Source organism: Haliotis rufescens, unplaced genomic scaffold (assembly GCF_023055435.1).
Source record: "Haliotis rufescens isolate VD_foot unplaced genomic scaffold, xgHalRufe1.0.p SCAF_1, whole genome shotgun sequence".
Classification (NCBI taxonomy): Eukaryota; Metazoa; Mollusca; class Gastropoda; order Lepetellida; family Haliotidae; genus Haliotis; species Haliotis rufescens.
In genome coordinates this window covers 34,853,200-34,874,328 of record NW_025963779.1, presented here as the reverse complement: position 1 = coordinate 34,874,328, position 21,129 = coordinate 34,853,200, and the positions used below count along the sequence as shown (strand labels likewise).

Sequence of the window (21,129 nt, the reverse complement as noted above, 5' to 3'; positions counted from 1 at the left end):
CATAACACCCTCAAACATTATTATATATATGGTAATAATTGGATATTCATGGACAGATGTGATGACACGATTAAATAGCATGAACATTTAAAAGTAATACATAAGATGTGTTATTCAACCAATAATTGGATCTAGATGAGGTAAAAAAAGTATTAAATATTAACGGGGAAAAGTGACTGTGCTTCATATTAAGTTCGATAAAATATATATTTATTCTAAAATTAAATATTGTATATTTTAATACGTATTAAAAAATTGCACGTGCATGTTAATGCAGGGCGCACAATTTGGATGTTTGCGTGTTTGTTGGGACCACGAGTCGCCAGGCAGGGTAATAACAAGCACCATATTTTAACGTCTTTTGGTATGACGCGGCTGGGAATCGAACCCCGGGCCTTCCGCTCTCGGGCGGACGCTCTACCACAAGACCACGGGAGCGGTCGTTTTTAGGTGAATGGCACACACTGACTGTTCAAGTGTTCATAGAAACGCGTTTGTATAACGGTAAACCGCGCCACGCAATGCAACGGCTTACTGATAATCGGCGTCTGCGCGCCATGGGTATCCTGCAAATAGCAAACCGAAGTTGCCAGACATTTTAATACTCAACGAAACACAATATAATCTCTCTGGTGACGTAATCTACGGCAGGGGAACACTTATGAATGGCCAGGGGGCGGTGAAACAAGATTAGTTGAAAAGATAAAACAGTTTACTGTTCACAGATGAGTCCAGCTCTGATGGTCTCGCAAGGGTCTACAGGCGTCCAGGAGAACGTTTTAGCGACGCTTGCGTTACTCAACGCCGTTAGTTTGGGGATCGACGTGTAATGGTATGGGAGCGCCTCCGTGGTCTTGTGGTAGAGCGTCCGCCGGGAGAGCGGAAGGTCCGGGGTTCGATCCCCGGCCGCGTCATACCAAAAGACGTTAAAAGATGGTCTGAGTGGGGTATTCATGTTAAACTGCGGCATGTTATCTCAGTGAGCCAGCACTATAAATCGGCATCAGTCCGGACAAGTACAAGCAGACACACACACACACACTTGCAAGCACGTCGCTATATAAGTGCAATAATCTTGGACGCGACGTTAAACCCCATTTCACCTCACCTCATGATCACCTGTAATGGTATGGGGTGGTATCAAAACTCATCAGAGAACACAACTCATCACTGTTAATGGCAATTTGAATGGTGTACACTACCCGGGCGACATTGTTCGAGATCATGTTCTATCCTATTGTGCAAATGAAGGGACGTAACGTCACTTTGCAGCAGGATAATGGCCGCCCACCCATGTTGTAACAGACTCTTTGGGACAGCATAACATTGCTGTACTGCCATGGCCGGCTGTTTCCCAAGACCTCTCCCGCACAATATGTCTGGGATGAGACGGGAGGATGTCTACGACATGACCAGAACCACTCGGTAACGCTGGCTCAGTTGGGCCAATCTGACATTTGGAACAATATCCCCCTCGCCTGCATCAAAGCAAGCAGTGGTCACACCCGATACTGACAATGTTAGCTGAACTGTTACCACCCTACTTTTAGTGTGCGCGCTCTGTCCCCTGTTAACAGGTATGGATTTTGTCAATTGATTTGTCAAAACATTGATAAAACATCATTTTTTAAATTTGATGAAACATTGATAATATATTGTTATTTTTTATGACACAACATTTACACCACTAGTATGAAGCATATTTACTTTTTCCGCCAGTAGATATTAGAGAGTACCTTTGTATCAGGGGACTGCTAAATGCATTTACGTGTATCATTTACAAACGTGTTCGTTTATTACAAGCTTATCTTTTTTCTCGAACACCCGGCCCGGTGTCATCACTGATATTCGGTGATACATTTATTTAAGGATTCCTACACAAGTTTGAACATATGTTTTTCGATTCTTACCTCAATGAATTTAAACAAATACACAGTCAATCCTTATAATTAAATTCGACAACGAAAACATGTGTTATCTACAATAGTTTAATCAAAAACAGTTAAAATCTAAGCAGACAAAAATTGCGAGATTGATAAACATTTCAGGCGTAGGAATACATACCATAGCGGGACATGAATCAGATGATTGTTTGATTTATACACATATATAAGTGCCTAATCAACGAAGAATAGGATCAAAAACAGGTTTATAGGACCTGTCAATCAAGGCAAGGTGTGAAGAACTGCAACAGTCAGACTGTAACAAACTGGAACATATATGTCAAGTAGAAGGCGGCTGTTTCAAATGACATGGTATAATTTTCACCACTAGTTTTGCCTTTTACGCCTAGTGGAATCTGTTTCGGTGGATAAATGGGTGATTATTCTCTGGCGTTTTATATTTATAGCGTCTCGGACATGTCTTCAAGTGTGGAAGGATCAAACAGTCAAGGCGGGTCCAACAGTACAAGCACGAGTGGGTCTACAAGCACGGGTGGATCTGAAAGCACGGTTGAATCCAAAAGCATAAATGGGTAAAAGCATTGGTGGGTCTAAAAGCACGGGTGGGTCTAAAAGCACGAGAGGGATTTAAAGTATGGGTGGGTCCAAAAGTATGGGAGGGTCGAAAAGCATGGGTGGGTCCAAAAGTATGGGAGGGTCCAAAAGCACGAGTAGGTCTAAAAGCATTGGTGGGTCTAACAGCACGGGCGGTTCCAAAAGCATGGGCGGGTCCCAAAGTATGGGTGGGTCCAAAAGCATGAGTGGGTCCAAAAGCATGGGTAGCTCTAACAGTATGGGTGGGTCTAAAAGCATGAGTGGGTCTAAAAGCATGAGTGGGTCTAAAAGTATGGGCGGGTCCAAAAGCATGGATGGGTCCAAAAGCATGGGTGGGTCTAACAGTATGGGTTGGTCTAAAATAATGAGTGGGTCTAAAAGCATGAGTGGGTCTAAAAGTATGGGCGGGTCCAAAAGCATTGGTGGGTCCAAAAGCATGGGTGGGTCCAAAAGCATTATTTGGTCTAAAAGCATGAGTGGGTTTCAAAAGTATGGGCGGGTCTAAAAGCATGAGTGGGTCCAAAAGCATGGGCGGGTCCAAAAGTATTGGTGGGTCCAAACACTTTGATGGGTGATTTCTAAAGTATTGATTTGAAATCAATAAACCTTTCGAAAACTATCTTTGTGGTTTTTTTCCCAACTATAACACACTGTTATACAAAAAAATGTGTTTTATAATTATTGACGTTATTATTATTATTATTATTATTATTATTATTATTATTATTATTATTGACAGATTAAAATAAAAAATGCGGCAAAGAGAGTTTGGGTGATCCTGGCACAGTCAGGCTGGTTAGGCTCATCATCAGCTCAGGGCCCTTGCCCGCTCTTAACGCAGCCCAGACAGCGAATTGGACTTCCCAGGAATCGCTGCCTAGTCAAACCCACCCAGAACTTTTCGGAGAATGTGAAGACTCCCCAACACTGCAGCCTTCTGCATTACCCATATTGTCAGAAGGGTTGTATTCCTGGTAGCAAACCTGGGTACTCTCCCAATGTCAGTCAACAGATTGGGAGGTACCAAACCTAAGGCACCGAGAACAATGGGGAATCGGACAACTTGGTACTTGGGATGCAAACGTAACATTTCGAAAGCGAGGTCCGCATATTTGCCATTTTTTCCCTCAATCTTGTCAATCACATTAGTGTCAAAGGGGACAGAAAATTCAATGATATACATGATTTCATTGGATTTAGCAAAAAGAACAAGATCAGGTTTGTTGGCCTGGATACGTCTAAGGCTGTAAATCGGCTTATACCAAAGAGTTTTGTATTTATCATTTTCCATGACGCCATCTACATATTCCGCGTCGTACCATGGGTGGACCTCTGTGTCAAAACTACAAGCATGGCGAAGACGGTAATAAAATGATCGAGCTACACCATCATGCCGTTTAAGAAACTGTGTTTGTGCCAAAGCTGGGCATCCACTTACAGTGTTTTGGACAGTCTCATTAAATTCATCACATAATCTACATTTCATGTTTACATTTTGATGCAAAATCACACATTGACGGTTTCGACTGGGAAGTGACTGGTCCTGAGCAGCAAACAGAAAACCTTCTGTTTCACTTTTATTGCCAGACGACTCCATCCAAGCGAAGGACTCTGCAGGATTGCTAATCTTCTCAACACACTGCGCATAAACTCGATGCAGTGGTCGTTCAGATAGCCTATTATTATTAGTAGTAGTATTATTATTAATAATAATAATAATAATAATATTATTATTATTATTATTATTATCATTATTAATTTATTTATTTGTTGTTGTTATTATTATTATTATTGTTGTTGTTTAGGATCCATTTGTTATTTCGTTCAGCTCGGAGTGAGTGAGTTTGGTTTACGTCGCTTTCAGCAATATTCTAGCAATATCACGGCGGGGGACACCAGAAATGGTCATTACACATTGTACCCATGTCGGGAATCGAACCCGGGTCTTCGGCTTGACGAGCGAACACTTCAGCCACTAAGTTACCTCACCGCTCCCATCGCTGTAACAATGGAATATTCTATAGTAAAGGTTGCTTTTCCCACCAGGTTACTTGGATAACATTAACCAAGAGTACTTAAATCAATTATGGCAATATGTGGTCCTTCAAAACTCGTGAAAAATATATAATATTCGTCATTTCGACATGTTACAAAGTACATTTATAAAAAAAATTGTGCTGTGTGTCTTGTAGCTGTTAATACATATAGGGTCAAAAACCAAACCATAATGGTTCAACTGACAGCGACATGGGTTTTTTTCCATTGAGATTTATCTCTGACGATCAATTTGGTTTCCCATTATTTCAGTTTAATGTCCACTTTGATTTGAACTAAGAGGTGATAAATATTTTTAAGTAACGGAATTTACCCTGAATACAATATATAATAAATTAAAGGAAAAAGATAAAAAATAAATGGGTAGAGCTGGCAAAAAAGGTAGGCACAATAAAAAAGTTTTTAAAAAAGTCGTGTATTGTTCATTATCCAAACGAAGCCACACGGAGCGTCATAAAATCTCCTATCAGCAGTTACCAATATATATCAAGTTACGGAGCCTGACCACAAGATCAATTCAGCCCCTCTCTTACACCATCTTCCCGAAGCAAGCCTGTCCACTAGCATGTATCAAAGCCTAGTTTCTACATTTGCCATTTCAAGCCTATTTTTCTTGGCTCGGTCGCGGCGCCAACCAATGTAGAACACGAGTTGTGTCCCTTATGATGAAAACGCGCTATCCAATGAGATCGCTGTTCTTATTCCGAATGGTTCCACAACGATGACTACCAGACGACCAATTCGACCCCACAACGAAAACGAGTGGGTCTAAGAGTATGGGTGGGTCCAAAAGCACGAGTGGGTCTAAAAGCATGAGTGGGTCTAAAAGCACGACTGGTTCCAAAAGCATGGGTGGGTCCAAAAGCATGGGTGGATCTAAAAGCACGGTTGGGTCCAAAAGCATGAGTGGGTCTAAAAGCATGGGTTGGTCCAAAAGCATGAGTGGGTCCAAAAGCATGGGTGGGTCCAAAAGCATGAGTGGGTCCAAAAGCATGGTTCGGTCCAAAAGCATGAGTGGGTCCAAAAGCATGGGTGGTTCCAAAAGCATGGGTGGGTCTAAAAGCACGGGTGGGTCTAAAAGCACGAGTGGGTCTTAAAGTATGGGTGGGTCCAAAAGAATGAGTGGGTCCAAAAGCATTGGTGGTTCCAAAAGTATGGGTGGGTCAAAAAGCACGAGTAGGTCTAAAAGCATGAGTGGGTCTAAAAGTATGGGTGAGTCCAAAAGCATGGGTGGGTCCAAAAGCATGGGTGGTTCCAAAAGTATGGGTGGGTCAAAAAGCACTGAGGTCTAAAAGCATGGGTGGGTCTAAAAACACGGGCGGTTCCAAAAGCATGGGCGGGTCCATAAGTATGGGTGGGTCCAAAAGCATGAGTGGGTCTAAAAGCATGGGTGGGTCCAAAAGTTTGGATCGGTCAAAAAGCACGAGTGGGTCTAGTAGCATGGGTGGGTCTAAAATCACGGGCGGTTCCAAAAGCATTGGCGGGTCCAAAAGTATGGGTGGGTCCAAAAGCATGAGTGGGTCTAAAAAGCAAGGGTGGGTCCAAAAGCATGAGTGGGTCCAAAAACATGGTTGGGTCTAAAAGCACGAGTGGGTCTAAAAGTTTCAGTGGGTCTGAAAGTATGGGTGGGTCCAAAAGCATGGGTTGGTCCAAAAGTATGAGTGGGTCTAAAAGCATGGGTGGGTCAAAAATCATGAGTGGGTCCAAAAGCATGGGTGGGAACAAAAGCATGGGTGGGGCTAAAAGCACGAGTGGGTCTAAAAGTATGGGTGGGTCCAAAAGCATGGGTGGGTCCAAACGCATGGGTGGTTCCAAAAGTATGGGTTGGTAGAAAAGCACTGGGGTCTAAAAGCATGGGTGGGTCTAAAAACACGGGCGGTTCCAAAAGCATGGGCGGGTCAATAAGTATGGGTGGGTCCAAAAGCATGAGTGGGTCTAAAAGCATGGGTGGGTCTAAAAGCATGACTGGGTCTAAAATCACGGGTGGGTCTTAAAGCACGAGTGGGTCTAAAAGTATGGGTGAGTCCAAAAGCATGGGTGGGTCCAAAAGCATGGGTGGTTCCAAAAATTTGGATCGGTCAAAAAGCACGAGTGGGTCTAGTAGCATGGGTGGGTCTAAAAACACGGGCGGTTCCAAAAGCATTGGCGGGTCCAAAAGTATGGGTGGGTCCAAAAGCATGAGTGGGTCTAAAAGCAAGGGTGGGTCCAAAAGCGTGAGTGGGTCCAAAAACATGGTTGGGTCTAAAAGCACGAGTGGGTCCAAAAGTTTTAGTGGGTCTGAAAGTATGGGTGGGTCCAAAAGCATGGGTTGGTCCAAAAGTATGAGTGGGTCTAAAAGCATGGGTGGGTCAAAAATCATGACTGGGTCCAAAAGCATGGGTGGGAACAAAAGCATGGGTGGGTCTAAAAGCACGAGTGGGTCTAAAAGTATGGGTGGGTCCAAAAGCATGGGTGGGTCCAAACGCATGGGTGGTTCCAAAAGTATGGGTTGGTAGAAAAGCACTGGGGTCTAAAAGCATGGGTGGGTCTAAAAACACGGGCGGTTCCAAAAGCATGGGCGGGTCCAAAAGAATGAGTGGGTCTAAAAGTATGGGTGGGTCCAAAAGCATGGGTGGGTCCAAAAGCATGGGTGGGTCCAAAAGTATGAGTGGGTCTAAAAGCATGGGTGGGTCCAAAAGCATGAGTAGGTCTAAAAGCATGGGAGGATCTAATAGCACGGGTGGGTCCAAAATCATGAGTGGGTCTAAAAGCAGCGGTGGGTCTAAAATCACTGGTGGGTTTAAAAGCACGAGTGGGTCTTAAAGCACGAGTGGGTCTAAAAGCAAGGCTGGTTCTAAAAGCACGGGCGGTTCCAAAAGCATGGGTGGGTCCAAAAGTATGGGTGGGTCCAAAAGCATCGACGGATCCAAAAGCATGGGTGGGTCCAAAAACACGGGTGGGTCCAAAAGCATCGGCGGATCCAAAAGCATGGGTGGGTCCAAAAGCACGGGTGGGTCCAAAAGCATGAGTGTGTCTAAAAGTTTTGGCGGGTCAAAAAGCATGGGTGGGTCTAAAATCACGAGTGGGTCTAACAGTATGGGCGTGTCTAAACGCATGGACGGGTCCAAGAGCATGAGCGGTTCCAAAAGAATGGGTGGGTCCAAAAGCATGGGCGCGTCCAAAAGCATGGGCGGGTCCAAAAGCACGAGTGGGTCCAAAAGCATAGGTGGGTCCAAAAGCATGGTAGGGTCTAAAAGCATGAGTGGGTCTAAAAGTATGGACGGGTCTAAAAGCATGAGCGGGTCCAAATGTATGAGTGGTTCTAAAAGCATGGGCGGGTCCAAAAGTATGGGTGGGTCCAAAAGCATGAGTGGGTCTAAAAGCATGAGTAGGTCCAAAAGCATGGGCGGGTCCAAAAGCACGAGTGGGTCCAAAAGCATAGGTGGGTCCAAAAGCATGGCAGGGTCTAAAAGCATGAGTGGGTCTAAAAGTATGGACGGGTCTAAAAGCATGAGCGGGTCCAAATGTATGAGTGGTTCTAAAAGCATGGGCGGGTCCAAAAGTATGGGCGGTTCCAAAAGCATCGGTCGGTCCAAAAGCATGGGCGGGTCCAAAAGTATTGGTGGGTCCAAACACTTTGATGGGTGATTTCTAAATTATTGATTTGAAACCAAACTCACTCACACAATGAAATCAATAAACCTTTCGAAAACTATCTTTGTGGGTTTTTTTCCAACTATAACACACTGTTATACAAAAAAATGTGTTTTATAATTATTGACGTTATGATTGTGATTATGATTATGATTATTATTATTATTATTATTATTATTATTATTATTATTATCATTATCATTATAATTTACAGATTAAAATAAAAAATGCAGCAAAGAGAGATTGGGTGATCCTGGCAAAGTCAGGCTGGTTGGGCTCATCATCAGCTCAGGACCCTTGCCCGCTCTCAACGCAGCCCAGACAGCGAATGGGACTTCCCAGGAAGCGCTGCCTAGTCAAACCCACCCAGAACTTTTTCGAGAATGTGAAGACTCCCCAACACTGCAGCCTTCTGCATTACCCATATTGTCAGAAGGGTTGTATTCCTGGTAGCAAACCTGGGTACTCTCCCAATGTCAGTCAACAGATTGGGAGGTACCAAACCTAAGGCACCGAGAACAATGGGGAATCGGACAACTTGGTACTTGGGATGCAAACGTAACATTTCGAAAGCGAGGTCCGCATATTTGCCATTTTTTCCCTCAATCTTGTCAATCACATTAGTGTCAAAGGGGACAGAAAATTCAATGATATACATGATTTCATTGGATTTAGCATAAGGGACAAGATCAGGTTTGTTGGCCTGGATACGTCTAAGGCTGTAAATCGGCTTATACCAAAGAATTTTGTATTTATCATTTTCCATGACGCCCACTACATATTCCGCGTCGTACCATGGGTGGACCTCTGTGTCAAAACTACAAGCATGGCGAAGACGGTAATAAAATGATCGAGCTACACCATCATGCCGTTTAAGATACTGTGTTTGTGCCAAAGCTTGGCATCCACTGACAGTGTTTTGGACAGTCTCATTTAATTCATCACATAATCTACATTTCATACTTACATTTGGATGCAAAATCACACATTGGCGGTTTCGAGTGGGATGTGACTGGTCCTGGGCAGCAAACAGAAAACCTTCTGTTTCACTTTTATGGCCAGACGACTCCATCCAAGCGAAGGACTCTGCAGGATTGCTTATCTGCTCAACATACTGCGCATAAACTCGATGCAGTGGTCGTTCAGATAGCCTATTATTATTATTATTATTATTATTATTATTATTATTATTATTATTATTATTATTATTATTGTTTAGGATCCATTTGTTATTTCGTTCAGCTCGGAGTGAGTGAGTTTGGTTTACGTCGCTTTCAGCAATATTCCAGCAATATCACGGCGGGGACACCAGAAATGGTCATTACACATTGTACCCATGTCGGGAATCGAACCCGGGTCTTCGGCTTGACGAGCGAACACTTCAGCCACTAAGTTACCTCACCGCTCCCATCGCTGTAACAATGGAATATTCTATAGTAAAGGTTGCTTTTCCCACCAGGTTACTTGGAAAACATTAACCAAGAGTACTTAAATCAATTATGGCAATATGTGGTCTTTTAAAACTCGTGAAAAATATATAATATTCGTCATTTCGACATGTTACAAAGTACATTTAAAATTTTTTTGTGCTGTGTGTCTTGTAGCTGTTAATACATGTAGGGTCAAAAACCAAACCATAACGGTTCAACTGACAGCGACATGGGTTTTTTTTCCATTGAGATTTATCTCTGACGATCAATTTGGTTTCCCATTATTTCAGTTTAATATCCACTTTGATTTGAACTAAGAGGTGATAAATATTTTTAAGTAACGGAATTTACCCTGAATACAATATATAATAAATTAAAGGAAAAAGATAAAAAATAAATGGGGAGAGCTGGCAAAAAAGGTAGGCACAATAAAAAAGTTTTTAAAAAAGTCGTGTATTGTTCATTATCCAAACGAAGCCACACGGAGCGTCATAAAATCTCCTATCAGCAGTTACCAATATATATCAAGTTACGGAGCCTGACCACACGATCCATTCAGCCCCTCTCTTACACCATCTTCCCGAAGCAAGCCTGTCCACTAGCATGTATCAAAGCCTAGTTTCTACCTTTGCCATTTCAAGCCTATTTTTCTTGGCTCGGTCGCGGCGCCAACCCATGTAGAACACGAGTTGTGTCCCTTATGATGAAAACGCGATATCCAATGAGATCGCTGTTCTTATTCCGAATGGCTTCACAACGATGATTAGCAGACGACCAATTCGACCCCACAACGAAAACATTTGAGGTTTCATCCCTGACAGACAAAGAAGGTGACAGATTACCAGAGAGTATTTGCAGTGTATACAGACCGGTATCCTATGGTGGCCCAGAGGGAACATCGGTTTCTCGCCCTCAATTACAGCCGCGAGAAAGCAATACCACGAGACGAGAAAGCAAAACACTAGACGAGAAAGCGACTGCGCGAGACGAGAGAGCGATATGTATTTTGCTCGTTTATACCGCTTTATCCCTTCTTTACGGTAAAACAGTATCCCGTGTTCGCAGCCGTAGGGGTGTTATGTGTTATGAGTTTCTATACGATAAAAGGTATACATGTATGACAACGGTAATGAATTGTTAAGGAATACCATAGTCGTTTTCCCGAGGTTAGAGCGTCCACGAGCCTTTTTATCAAAGTCTTGTTTCCACCCTTGCCCATCTTCCCGAGGCAAGGGCGGCTTTGATACAGGCTAGCGCGTTGTCATTTTTGCGACCGGGGTCCGTCTTAGCGCAAACGGGCACGCCTAAAACATTTGTCAACTCCTTGCGTAATGGTTCACATGTATGTATGTATGTATGTATGTATGTATGTATGTATGTATGTATGTATGTATGTATGTATGTATGTATGTATGTATGTATATATGTATGTATGTATGTATGTATGTGCGTGCGTGCGTGCGTGCGTGCGTGCGTGCGTGTGTCAGTCTGTATGTATGACTATCTCTCTGACTCACTGTCTGTGTAATATGTGGTAGATAATTACATAACTCGCATCCGAACGCACAATTGATAACAACCACACAGTTTACTAGATAGAGAATTGTTACATGACTATAAATATTCCTGCTTGAACAAAAAGCCTATACTTTAGTCGGATATCTCGTCTCACTTGGCGGGAAGGCCGACTTAAAGTCAGTTGAACTCGATTTTACAATCCCAATTTACAAGTATTGAATTGAATTCCCGAAGACAGTTTGATTGAAAGGAATTATAAGAAATTAGTTTTCTGATGAAAGAACATTGGGCGTTCTGCCCCAGGATCGCACCCATTGACCCGAGTCACGGAGGTATAAGAATGACGTCACGCTAAAAATAGCTTACCAGCGTAGTACATTACAGTTTGTGTTGCAATCTGGGAAAACCTTGGCTTAAGATAGACCAACGGTTATACATTCAAACATAGCCTAATCAGTATAATTAAAACTAAACAATAGTATTATAAAAATTCCTTTAAAATAGAAAGGGTGCAATGTTGCCAGTTCTTCTATGTTTACATTAGTTGCATAGGTAAAGGAGAATTGTTTTGTTACTGTAAACACGAGGACGAACTAGGTCACATAACAGTCTTCTCCACTGAAGGCAAACAGTTGTGTAAACAAACCTTCGAGGAAGGCAGTCCTCTGTATCCACGGGTTAACATAAACACACAAGCACATTTGTTATTGAAGGTAACCTAGGCCCGTCTCTGTAGTTTTGATAGGCTATGAAGTCGATAAACATATAAGCTCTATTTACATCGTGTAGGCTTCATTTCTCGTGTAACCATGCCTGCTGACGGATGGAAAGCATATTTGTCTAGTATTTATTTGAATCCCAAACACCCAGCCTCCTTTTCTGGGCCTGCTAAGTTGTATCACATTGTGAAAAAGGAGAGGAAATTTGATATTAGTTTGCATCACATAAAGAAGTGGTTGACATCCCAAGATGCCTATTCGCTTCAGCGACCTTTAAGATACAAGTTCAAGCGGAACAGAGTGGTGGCTTCAGGCCTCAATGCTCGATGGGATATTGACTTGGCTGATGTATCTAATATAGCCTCGGACAATGATGGTGTGAAATACTTACTCATAGCTATAAATGTATTTACACGTTTTCTGTGGGTTGAGCCCCTTAAAAATAAAACACTAGATGCGGTCAATAAGGCCTTGAAGAAGATATTTTCCCGTGCTACCCTGCCACAAATTATACGATCAGACAAAGGGCGAGAATTTGAAAATAAGAAAATGAGGTCTTATTTAAGAAACAAGGGCATCACTTACTATGCCACACAGAATGAAACCAAGGCTTCTTATGCCGAGAGAGTGATACGGACCCTCAAGACCACGATGTACAGATATTTCACCTACAAACAAACGTATCATTATTTGGATATTTTACAAGACCTCGTCCGGGATTATAACCACAGACCTCACAGATCATTGAATGAAAGATCACCCTCAGATATTAATCAAACGAATGAAGTTCTGGTATGGAAAGAACAATACATTGACACTTTGACGAGACCAGTCAAATCAAAAGCTGAAATCAAACAGAAGTCAATGAAGAAACCCTTTAAATTTAAAGTGGGCGATCAAGTGAGACTCTCTCATTTGAGACATACATTTCAAAGAGACTATCAAGAAAAATGGACTGAGGAAATCTTTATTATCAGAAGAAGGTTCTATCGTGATGGTATGCCTATCTATCTGTTGAAAGATATGGCTGATGATCCGGTTCAAGGCAGTTTCTATGCAAATGAACTACAGAGAGTAGACAAGCCTGCAGAGACTGTATGGAGAGTGGAGAAGGTTTTAAAGAAACGGAAGCGAGCTGGTGTTAAAGAGATGTTTGTGAAATGGATGGGCTATCCTAAAAAGTTTAACAGTTGGATCCCAGAGACTGACCTGGAAAATATATAAGGGTCTTCCTCTTACTCCAGTGTCAGTTGCATTTCTATCGTCATGGAGTCCACATCGTGTCCTGATTGTGGGAGACAGTTCTCTAGAAATGATAATATGCATAGACATAGGAGACAGATGCATTCATATCCTCCTCCTCCTCCTGGAACCTCACCTCCTCCTCCTCCTCCTCTGGGAACCTCACCTCCTCCTCCTCCTCCCCCTCCCACGTCTCCTCCTCCTCCACCTCCTCCAGCACTAAAAGAACAGTTCTACTTTACCATTCCATCCAATACTGTGTTGGTGGGTCCAAGTGGAAGTGGCAAGACTATGTTTGTGTACAACATTTTACTACAGAATCGCATCCAACCTGTACCCAATAACATTATCTGGTGTTATATGGAGTGGCAGCCTCTGTATCAGATAATCAGTGAACAGTTACCCTATGTGACGTTTGTGAAGGGGATTCCTTACAACCTGCGCGAGGATAACTATCTGGATGCACGGAATAACAACATGATTGTACTGGATGACCTCATGTCAGAGGCTAAAGATGATAAACGCATCTCCCAACTGTTCACCCGAACCTCTCACCATAAGAATGTCATTATTTTCTTACTGTTACAAAATCTGTTTCCCAGAGGTAAGGAGTCACGTGACATTGCTTTGAATTCTCATTACGTGACACTGTTTAATTCCCCTGTGGACAGACATCAAGTCAACTTGTTTGCCAGGCGCATCTATCCAAACAATGCTGATCAGTTTATGTCTGTGTATAAAGAAGCTGTTGAAAAACCCTATGGCAATCTGACAATCGATTTGCGTCCTACTATCTTGGAATCAGGAAGACTACAACCTAATGTACTTGAAACAGTCATCACCCCACAGCCCATAAAAGAGGAGCAGGCTGTCAATCAGTATCATTTGAAGCCAGACACCAGAAGAGATCACATCTTAGAAGTAGCCGCTCCAGTGGACAGTGAATCAGAGGACGACACTGCAACTATGCCTTCCTGTGACGAGTGTGGTATTGTGTTTGAAAATAATCATGACCTTCAGCGTCATGTCAGATCATGGTGCCCTGAGAATGGAGGGGGACCCCTAAGGAAACGAGTTAAAATGGAGACAGCTGATGAAAGTGATGTTCTACAGCCTACAATGACCTCTAAATTCAGTGAAGCTGATAAAGAGTGGGAGGTGAAAGGCTTAGAATACATGTGGAAACACACTCTAAAGCACTGTCAAGATGATGTCTTTAAGAAGAAAGAGGAGTATGAAGATCAGGGGAAAAGTGAGAGATGGATTGAAAACAAGCTCAAGAAATGCTGGGAAGCTACCTTTCTAGATCGAATGGCAACAGCTATCCGATATGTGAGTTACTTTGGATATGGACCCCTCTTCAAGCCTATCCTGGAGAAAGTGAGAGCTATGGATCCCGATATTGATTCCAAAGGATTGTCTGCTAAAATCAACAAGTGGATGAAACCTGTTGTCAAAGACATTCTGTCTCATGTAGATCTTTCTGAGGCTGAAGATCAAGAGCGTGAACAGTTAGATGTTGATGATGATGATGACACAGACACTGAATAATCACTCCATGTACATTTTTACTGTTATTGTCTTGATATTTTATTTTTGTGTTTTAATGAAATAAACCGTGTGTTAACAATTTTACATTTCTGTCTGTTTTTCATATGTAATTACATCAATCCTTGTGATGAAACTGATACAGAATAGCTGTAGGATTATCATTGCAGTAAGAAATTCCCTCAGCAAGTGTTCAACAACAACAAAAATAACAGACAATCGACGTTTAATGTGTATATTTATTCACATATAAGTCATTCAAAGAAACAACAAGCAACATAATGTTTTAATCACATAAAAATCCATAGACCCTCAGTACAGTAAACGTTACCTTCCCCAGTTGCAATAAAACTATGTACTGTGTCAACATTGCTGTGAATGCTGTTACTGGGGGAAATGGACTTTATGTGATTAAAACATTATGTTGCTTGTTGTACCTTTGAATGACTTATATGTGAATAAATATACACATTAAACGTCGATTGTCTGTTATTTTTGTTGTTGTTGAACACTTGCTGAGGGAATTTCTTACTGCAATGATAATCCTACAGCTATTCTGTATCAGTTTCATCACAAGGATTGATGTAATTACATATGAAAAACAGACAGAAATGTAAAATTGTTAACACACGGTTTATTTCATTAAAACACAAAAATAAAATATCAAGACAATAACAGTAAAAATGTACATGGAGTGATTATTCAGTGTCTGTGTCATCATCATCATCAACATCTAACTGTTCACGCTCTTGATCTTCAGCCTCAGAAAGATCTACATGAGACAGAATGTCTTTGACAACAGGTTTCATCCACTTGTTGATTTTAGCAGACAATCCTTTGGAATCAATATCGGGATCCATAGCTCTCACTTTCTCCAGGATAGGCTTGAAGAGGGGTCCATATCCAAAGTAACTCACATATCGGATAGCTGTTGCCATTCGATCTAGAAAGGTAGCTTCCCAGCATTTCTTGAGCTTGTTTTCAATCCATCTCTCACTTTTCCCCTGATCTTCATACTCCTCTTTCTTCTTAAAGACATCATCTTGACAGTGCTTTAGAGTGTGTTTCCACATGTATTCTAAGCCTTTCACCTCCCACTCTTTATCAGCTTCACTGAATTTAGAGGTCATTGTAGGCTGTAGAACATCACTTTCATCAGCTGTCTCCATTTTAACTCGTTTCCTTAGGGGTCCCCCTCCATTCTCAGGGCACCATGATCTGACATGACGCTGAAGGTCATGATTATTTTCAAACACAATACCACACTCGTCACAGGAAGGCATAGTTGCAGTGTCGTCCTCTGATTCACTGTCCACTGGAGCGGCTACTTCTAAGATGTGATCTCTTCTGGTGTCTGGCTTCAAATGATACTGATTGACAGCCTGCTCCTCTTTTATGGGCTGTGGGGTGATGACTGTTTCAAGTACATTAGGTTGTAGTCTTCCTGATTCCAAGGTAGTAGGACGCAAATCGATTGTCAGATTGCCATAGGGTTTTTCAACAGCTTCTTTATACACAGACATAAACTGATCAGCATTGTTTGGATAGATGCGCCTGGCAAACAAGTTGACTTGATGTCTGTCCACAGGGGAATTAAACAGTGTCACGTAATGAGAATTCAAAGCAATGTCACGTGACTCCTTACCTCTGGGAAACAGATTTTGTAACAGTAAGAAAATAATGACATTCTTATGGTGAGAGGTTCGGGTGAACAGTTGGGAGATGCGTTTATCATCTTTAGCCTCTGACATGAGGTCATCCAGTACAATCATGTTGTTATTCCGTGCATCCAGATAGTTATCCTCGCGCAGGTTGTAAGGAATCCCCTTCACAAACGTCACATAGGGTAACTGTTCACTGATTATCTGATACAGAGGCTGCCACTCCATATAACACCAGATAATGTTATTGGGTACAGGTTGGATGCGATTCTGTAGTAAAATGTTGTACACAAACATAGTCTTGCCACTTCCACTTGGACCCACCAACACAGTATTGGATGGAATGGTAAAGTAGAACTGTTCTTTTAGTGCTGGAGGAGGTGGAGGAGGAGGAGACGTGGGAGGGGGAGGAGGAGGAGGAGGTGAGGTTCCCAGAGGAGGAGGAGGAGGAGGTGAGGTTCCAGGAGGAGGAGGAGGATATGAATGCATCTGTCTCCTATGTCTATGCATATTATCATTTCTAGAGAACTGTCTCCCACAATCAGGACACGATGTGGACTCCATGACGATAGAAATGCAACTGACACTGGAATAAGAGGAAGACCCTTATATATTTTCCAGGTCAGTCTCTGGGATCCAACTGTTAAACTTTTTAGGATAGCCCATCCATTTCACAAACATCTCTTTAACACCAGCTCGCTTCCGTTTCTTTAAAACCTTCTCCACTCTCCATACAGTCTCTGCAGGCTTGTCTACTCTCTGTAGTTCATTTGCATAGAAACTGCCTTGAACCGGATCATCAGCCATATCTTTCAACAGATAGATAGGCATACCATCACGATAGAACCTTCTTCTGATAATAAAGATTTCCTCAGTCCATTTTTCTTGATAGTCTCTTTGAAATGTATGTCTCAAATGAGAGAGTCTCACTTGATCGCCCACTTTAAATTTAAAGGGTTTCTTCATTGACTTCTGTTTGATTTCAGCTTTTGATTTGACTGGTCTCGTCAAAGTGTCAATGTATTGTTCTTTCCATACCAGAACTTCATTCGTTTGATTAATATCTGAGGGTGATCTTTCATTCAATGATCTGTGAGGTCTGTGGTTATAATCCCGGACGAGGTCTTGTAAAATATCCAAATAATGATACGTTTGTTTGTAGGTGAAATATCTGTACATCGTGGTCTTGAGGGTCCGTATCACTCTCTCGGCATAAGAAGCCTTGGTTTCATTCTGTGTGGCATAGTAAGTGATGCCCTTGTTTCTTAAATAAGACCTCATTTTCTTATTTTCAAATTCTCGCCCTTTGTCTGATCGTATAATTTGTGGCAGGGTAGCACGGGAAAATATCTTCTTCAAGGCCTTATTGACCGCATCTAGTGTTTTATTTTTAAGGGGCTCAACCCACAGAAAACGTGTAAATACATTTATAGCTATGAGTAAGTATTTCACACCATCATTGTCCGAGGCTATATTAGATACATCAGCCAAGTCAATATCCCATCGAGCATTGAGGCCTGAAGCCACCACTCTGTTCCGCTTGAACTTGTATCTTAAAGGTCGCGGAAGCGAATAGGCATCTTGGGATGTCAACCACTTCTTTATGTGATGCAAACTAATATCAAATTTCCTCTCCTTTTTCACAATGTGATACAACTTAGCAGGCCCAGAAAAGGAGGCTGGGTGTTTGGGATTCAAATAAATACTAGACAAATATGCTTTCCATCCGTCAGCAGGCATGGTTACACGAGAAATGAAGCCTACACGATGTAAATAGAGCTTATATGTTTATCGACTTCATAGCCTATCAAAACTACAGAGACGGGCCTAGGTTACCTTCAATAACAAATGTGCTTGTGTGTTTATGTTAACCCGTGGATACAGAGGACTGCCTTCCTCGAAGGTTTGTTTACACAACTGTTTGCCTTCAGTGGAGAAGACTGTTATGTGACCTAGTTCGTCCTCGTGTTTACAGTAACAAAACAATTCTCCTTTACCTATGCAACTAATGTAAACATAGAAGAACTGGCAACATTGCACTCTTTCTATTTTAAAGGAATTTTTATAATACTATTGTTTAGTTTTAATTATACTGATTAGGCTATGTTTGAATGTATAACCGTTGGTCTATCTTAAGCCAAGGTTTTCCCAGATTGCAACACAAACTGTAATGTACTACGCTGGTAAGCTATTTTTAGCGTGACGTCATTCTTATACCTCCGTGACTCGGGTCAATGGGTGCGATCCTGGGGCAGAACGCCCAATGTTCTTTCATCAGTTTTCTTAAATAATATTGCCGACGCATCACATTTCTATTGTCCATGAAATGAGATTACGGGTTAATGACGCTCTCAAAAGTCGTATATGTGACTTATGGTAAAGACATATCTATCTATCTGTATTTTGTGAGGGAAACATAACTGTGTATATGTATAACGGTGTACATGTATAATGTACATGCATCATAATCAAAATAATTGTCATTCCTAAATCGGACGAGCACGTATTCGGCTGCAACTCCAAACCTGTTAACCGGACAAAATAATTCTTAAGACAGTGCAAACACTACAAACACTGTCTGATAATACTGCCAATTATTTGTCAATGTATAATCTACACGTAATTCATTATTTGTTCCAGTTCAATGTATCTTTTAAAGTTTCAGTTTTAAGATTGAAGGAAGAATGGGGTAGTATTGTGAATAAAATGAAAATATGAACAGCGACAAACATTCACATTCAAATATTTTGGCATAAAAGTAATAACCCCCTTAATAACTCGCAAATAATCCACGGCCCTAGTTGAGTTTTTGCATTTGCAAACTGAAGTACAAATAAACAACTTTCCCGTTGTAGTATGTAAATCTTTCTAATTTTCTACAATACAAGAAAGTAAACACATGATTGTATGTAAACAAAACGAGATATCAAAGGCAAAAAAGCGGTGAAAAGTATAGGGACGGATCACTGAATATCAGCAAAGTCCTTTTTAATTTACGCCGTTATTTACGGCATTATGGGAAATATCACACTATCTCACTCTTTTGCTTTCTCGCCTAGCTTTCTCGCTCTATCGCCTTCTCGTCCTATCCCTTTCTCGTTCTGTCGCTTTCTCGTATCGTTCTCTCGCTTTCTCGTCTAGTTTTATCGCATTCTCGCTGTAATGCCCAAATTGCTTTCTCGCTCTATCGCTTTCTCGTCTCGTGCTATCGCTTTCTCGTCTCGTGGTATCACTTTCTTGTCTTGTGATATCGCCTTCTCGTCTTGTGTTATCGCTTTATCGTTTTCCCGCGGCCGTAACTGAGGGCGAGAGAGCGAAGTCCACTCTGGGCCACCATAGTATCCTCCCAATACGAAAAACATCCAAAATGCAGAACCGCTAAAGCAACAATTATTACGGTAGAGTGCACCACTTTTCTCAATCTTAATCCCTCAGTCACAATAATGGCATCTTCCAGTTTTAGTAAAAAAGACGACAAATAAGTACTTAGGTTCGTGTTTCTATACGTATAATTTTATAACAATATTTGGAATGACATATTTGTCAGGGCTGCAGCGATACAGGAAGGTCACGATACGATACGCATCTCGATATTCTGGTCAGGATACGATAGTATTACGTATCTCGATACGCAATGATACAAAAACAAGACTCAAAGCATGTCAAGATTGAACCTTTCATGATTTTGGAACAGTCAACATTATTTTATGATAACAAGACAATTGAAGTTGTTAAGCTTGAAAAAGGAACTTTCTCTAACTTTCCTTCAATACAATTCAAAGTTCAAACACCAGAAAATGATTATTAATGTACTTCACCAGTGATACAACTTCAAAGAATTTTTATGCAATGGTCGCAGAAATTGTATCTGAAATTATTGTTTATCAGGAATAATATATAGAGGTTATCACGCGAGTGTGTTTGGGGATGGTAAATATCCTGTATTAGGAATAAACATTGTATTTAGCGAGCCTTGACAGTCGGCCTGTCATGTAATAATGTTAAGAAGTGCAGTCAGATGTACACACAGCGACAAAACGAAACAATGTAACAATTGAAACATATTTCGGCCAAATCCAACGTGTTACTATAATAATTTGTGGAAAAGGTTTCAAGCCGCAGAGGTCTACAAGCACAGATATGGCTACTAATACCGCGTGGCTCGGCCTCGTGCCCCTGCAAAATTGTTTCGAAATTTATATCTCCAAAGTTGCCAAAACTTGTAAAATGCCTTAGCTACCTCACAGTTACACATTGATTTTCAGTATAATAGACTGTTGTTTTGATAATGATAGCAATTATCCCTGTAGTTTATCGCGATTCCCGATGTTTAATTCTGACTCAATCGCCGAATGACAAGGGCGACGCCATGTTTGTTTATAAACGCTGAAAGTAGTCCTACTTGACCTTTGATATTTGCACCTCTATCCGCAGCTTTTACTATATATGTATTTTAAATTATAAAAAAAGCACAAGCGTAGCATTTTGGTACTGGTGATTGCTGTTGCAGGATATTTTTACGTATGGAACAATTTGACTGGTCACCGTAAGGACTTCCCACGCGACAGGTATTTCGATTGCGAAAATGTTATGTTGACATATATTAGCCAAATTGCCACAAATATGACTTTTAACGAGTCAAAGAATGGCATTTTTAATATATGTATCCATTCTTTAGCAACTAAAGTTCGTTCCAATGCGTCAAAAGCGGTAATCTGACCGTGGTTGCTGTATCTCTTCACACATGATTTCATCTAACTGAATGAAAACAATATTACATGAAATTTTGAATAAAATTAATAAAATATATTACAAACACATGTCC

The 21,129-nt window shown here is 41.4% G+C and overlaps 1 protein-coding gene across 1 annotated transcript in view; it reads left to right on the top strand.

Annotated features, from left to right (window-relative positions):
* LOC124139526 overlaps positions 1 to 3,024 on the top strand; it is a 23,455-nt gene extending 20,431 nt beyond the window's left edge. Inside the window, exon 8 of the mRNA XM_046506651.2 lies at positions 2,351 to 3,024. Within this exon, the coding sequence (XP_046362607.2) occupies positions 2,351 to 2,480 (130 nt within the window). The 3' untranslated portion in view covers positions 2,481 to 3,024. The remainder of the gene's footprint in view (positions 1 to 2,350) is intronic.
* The last annotated feature ends 18,105 nt before the right edge of the window (positions 3,025 to 21,129 follow it).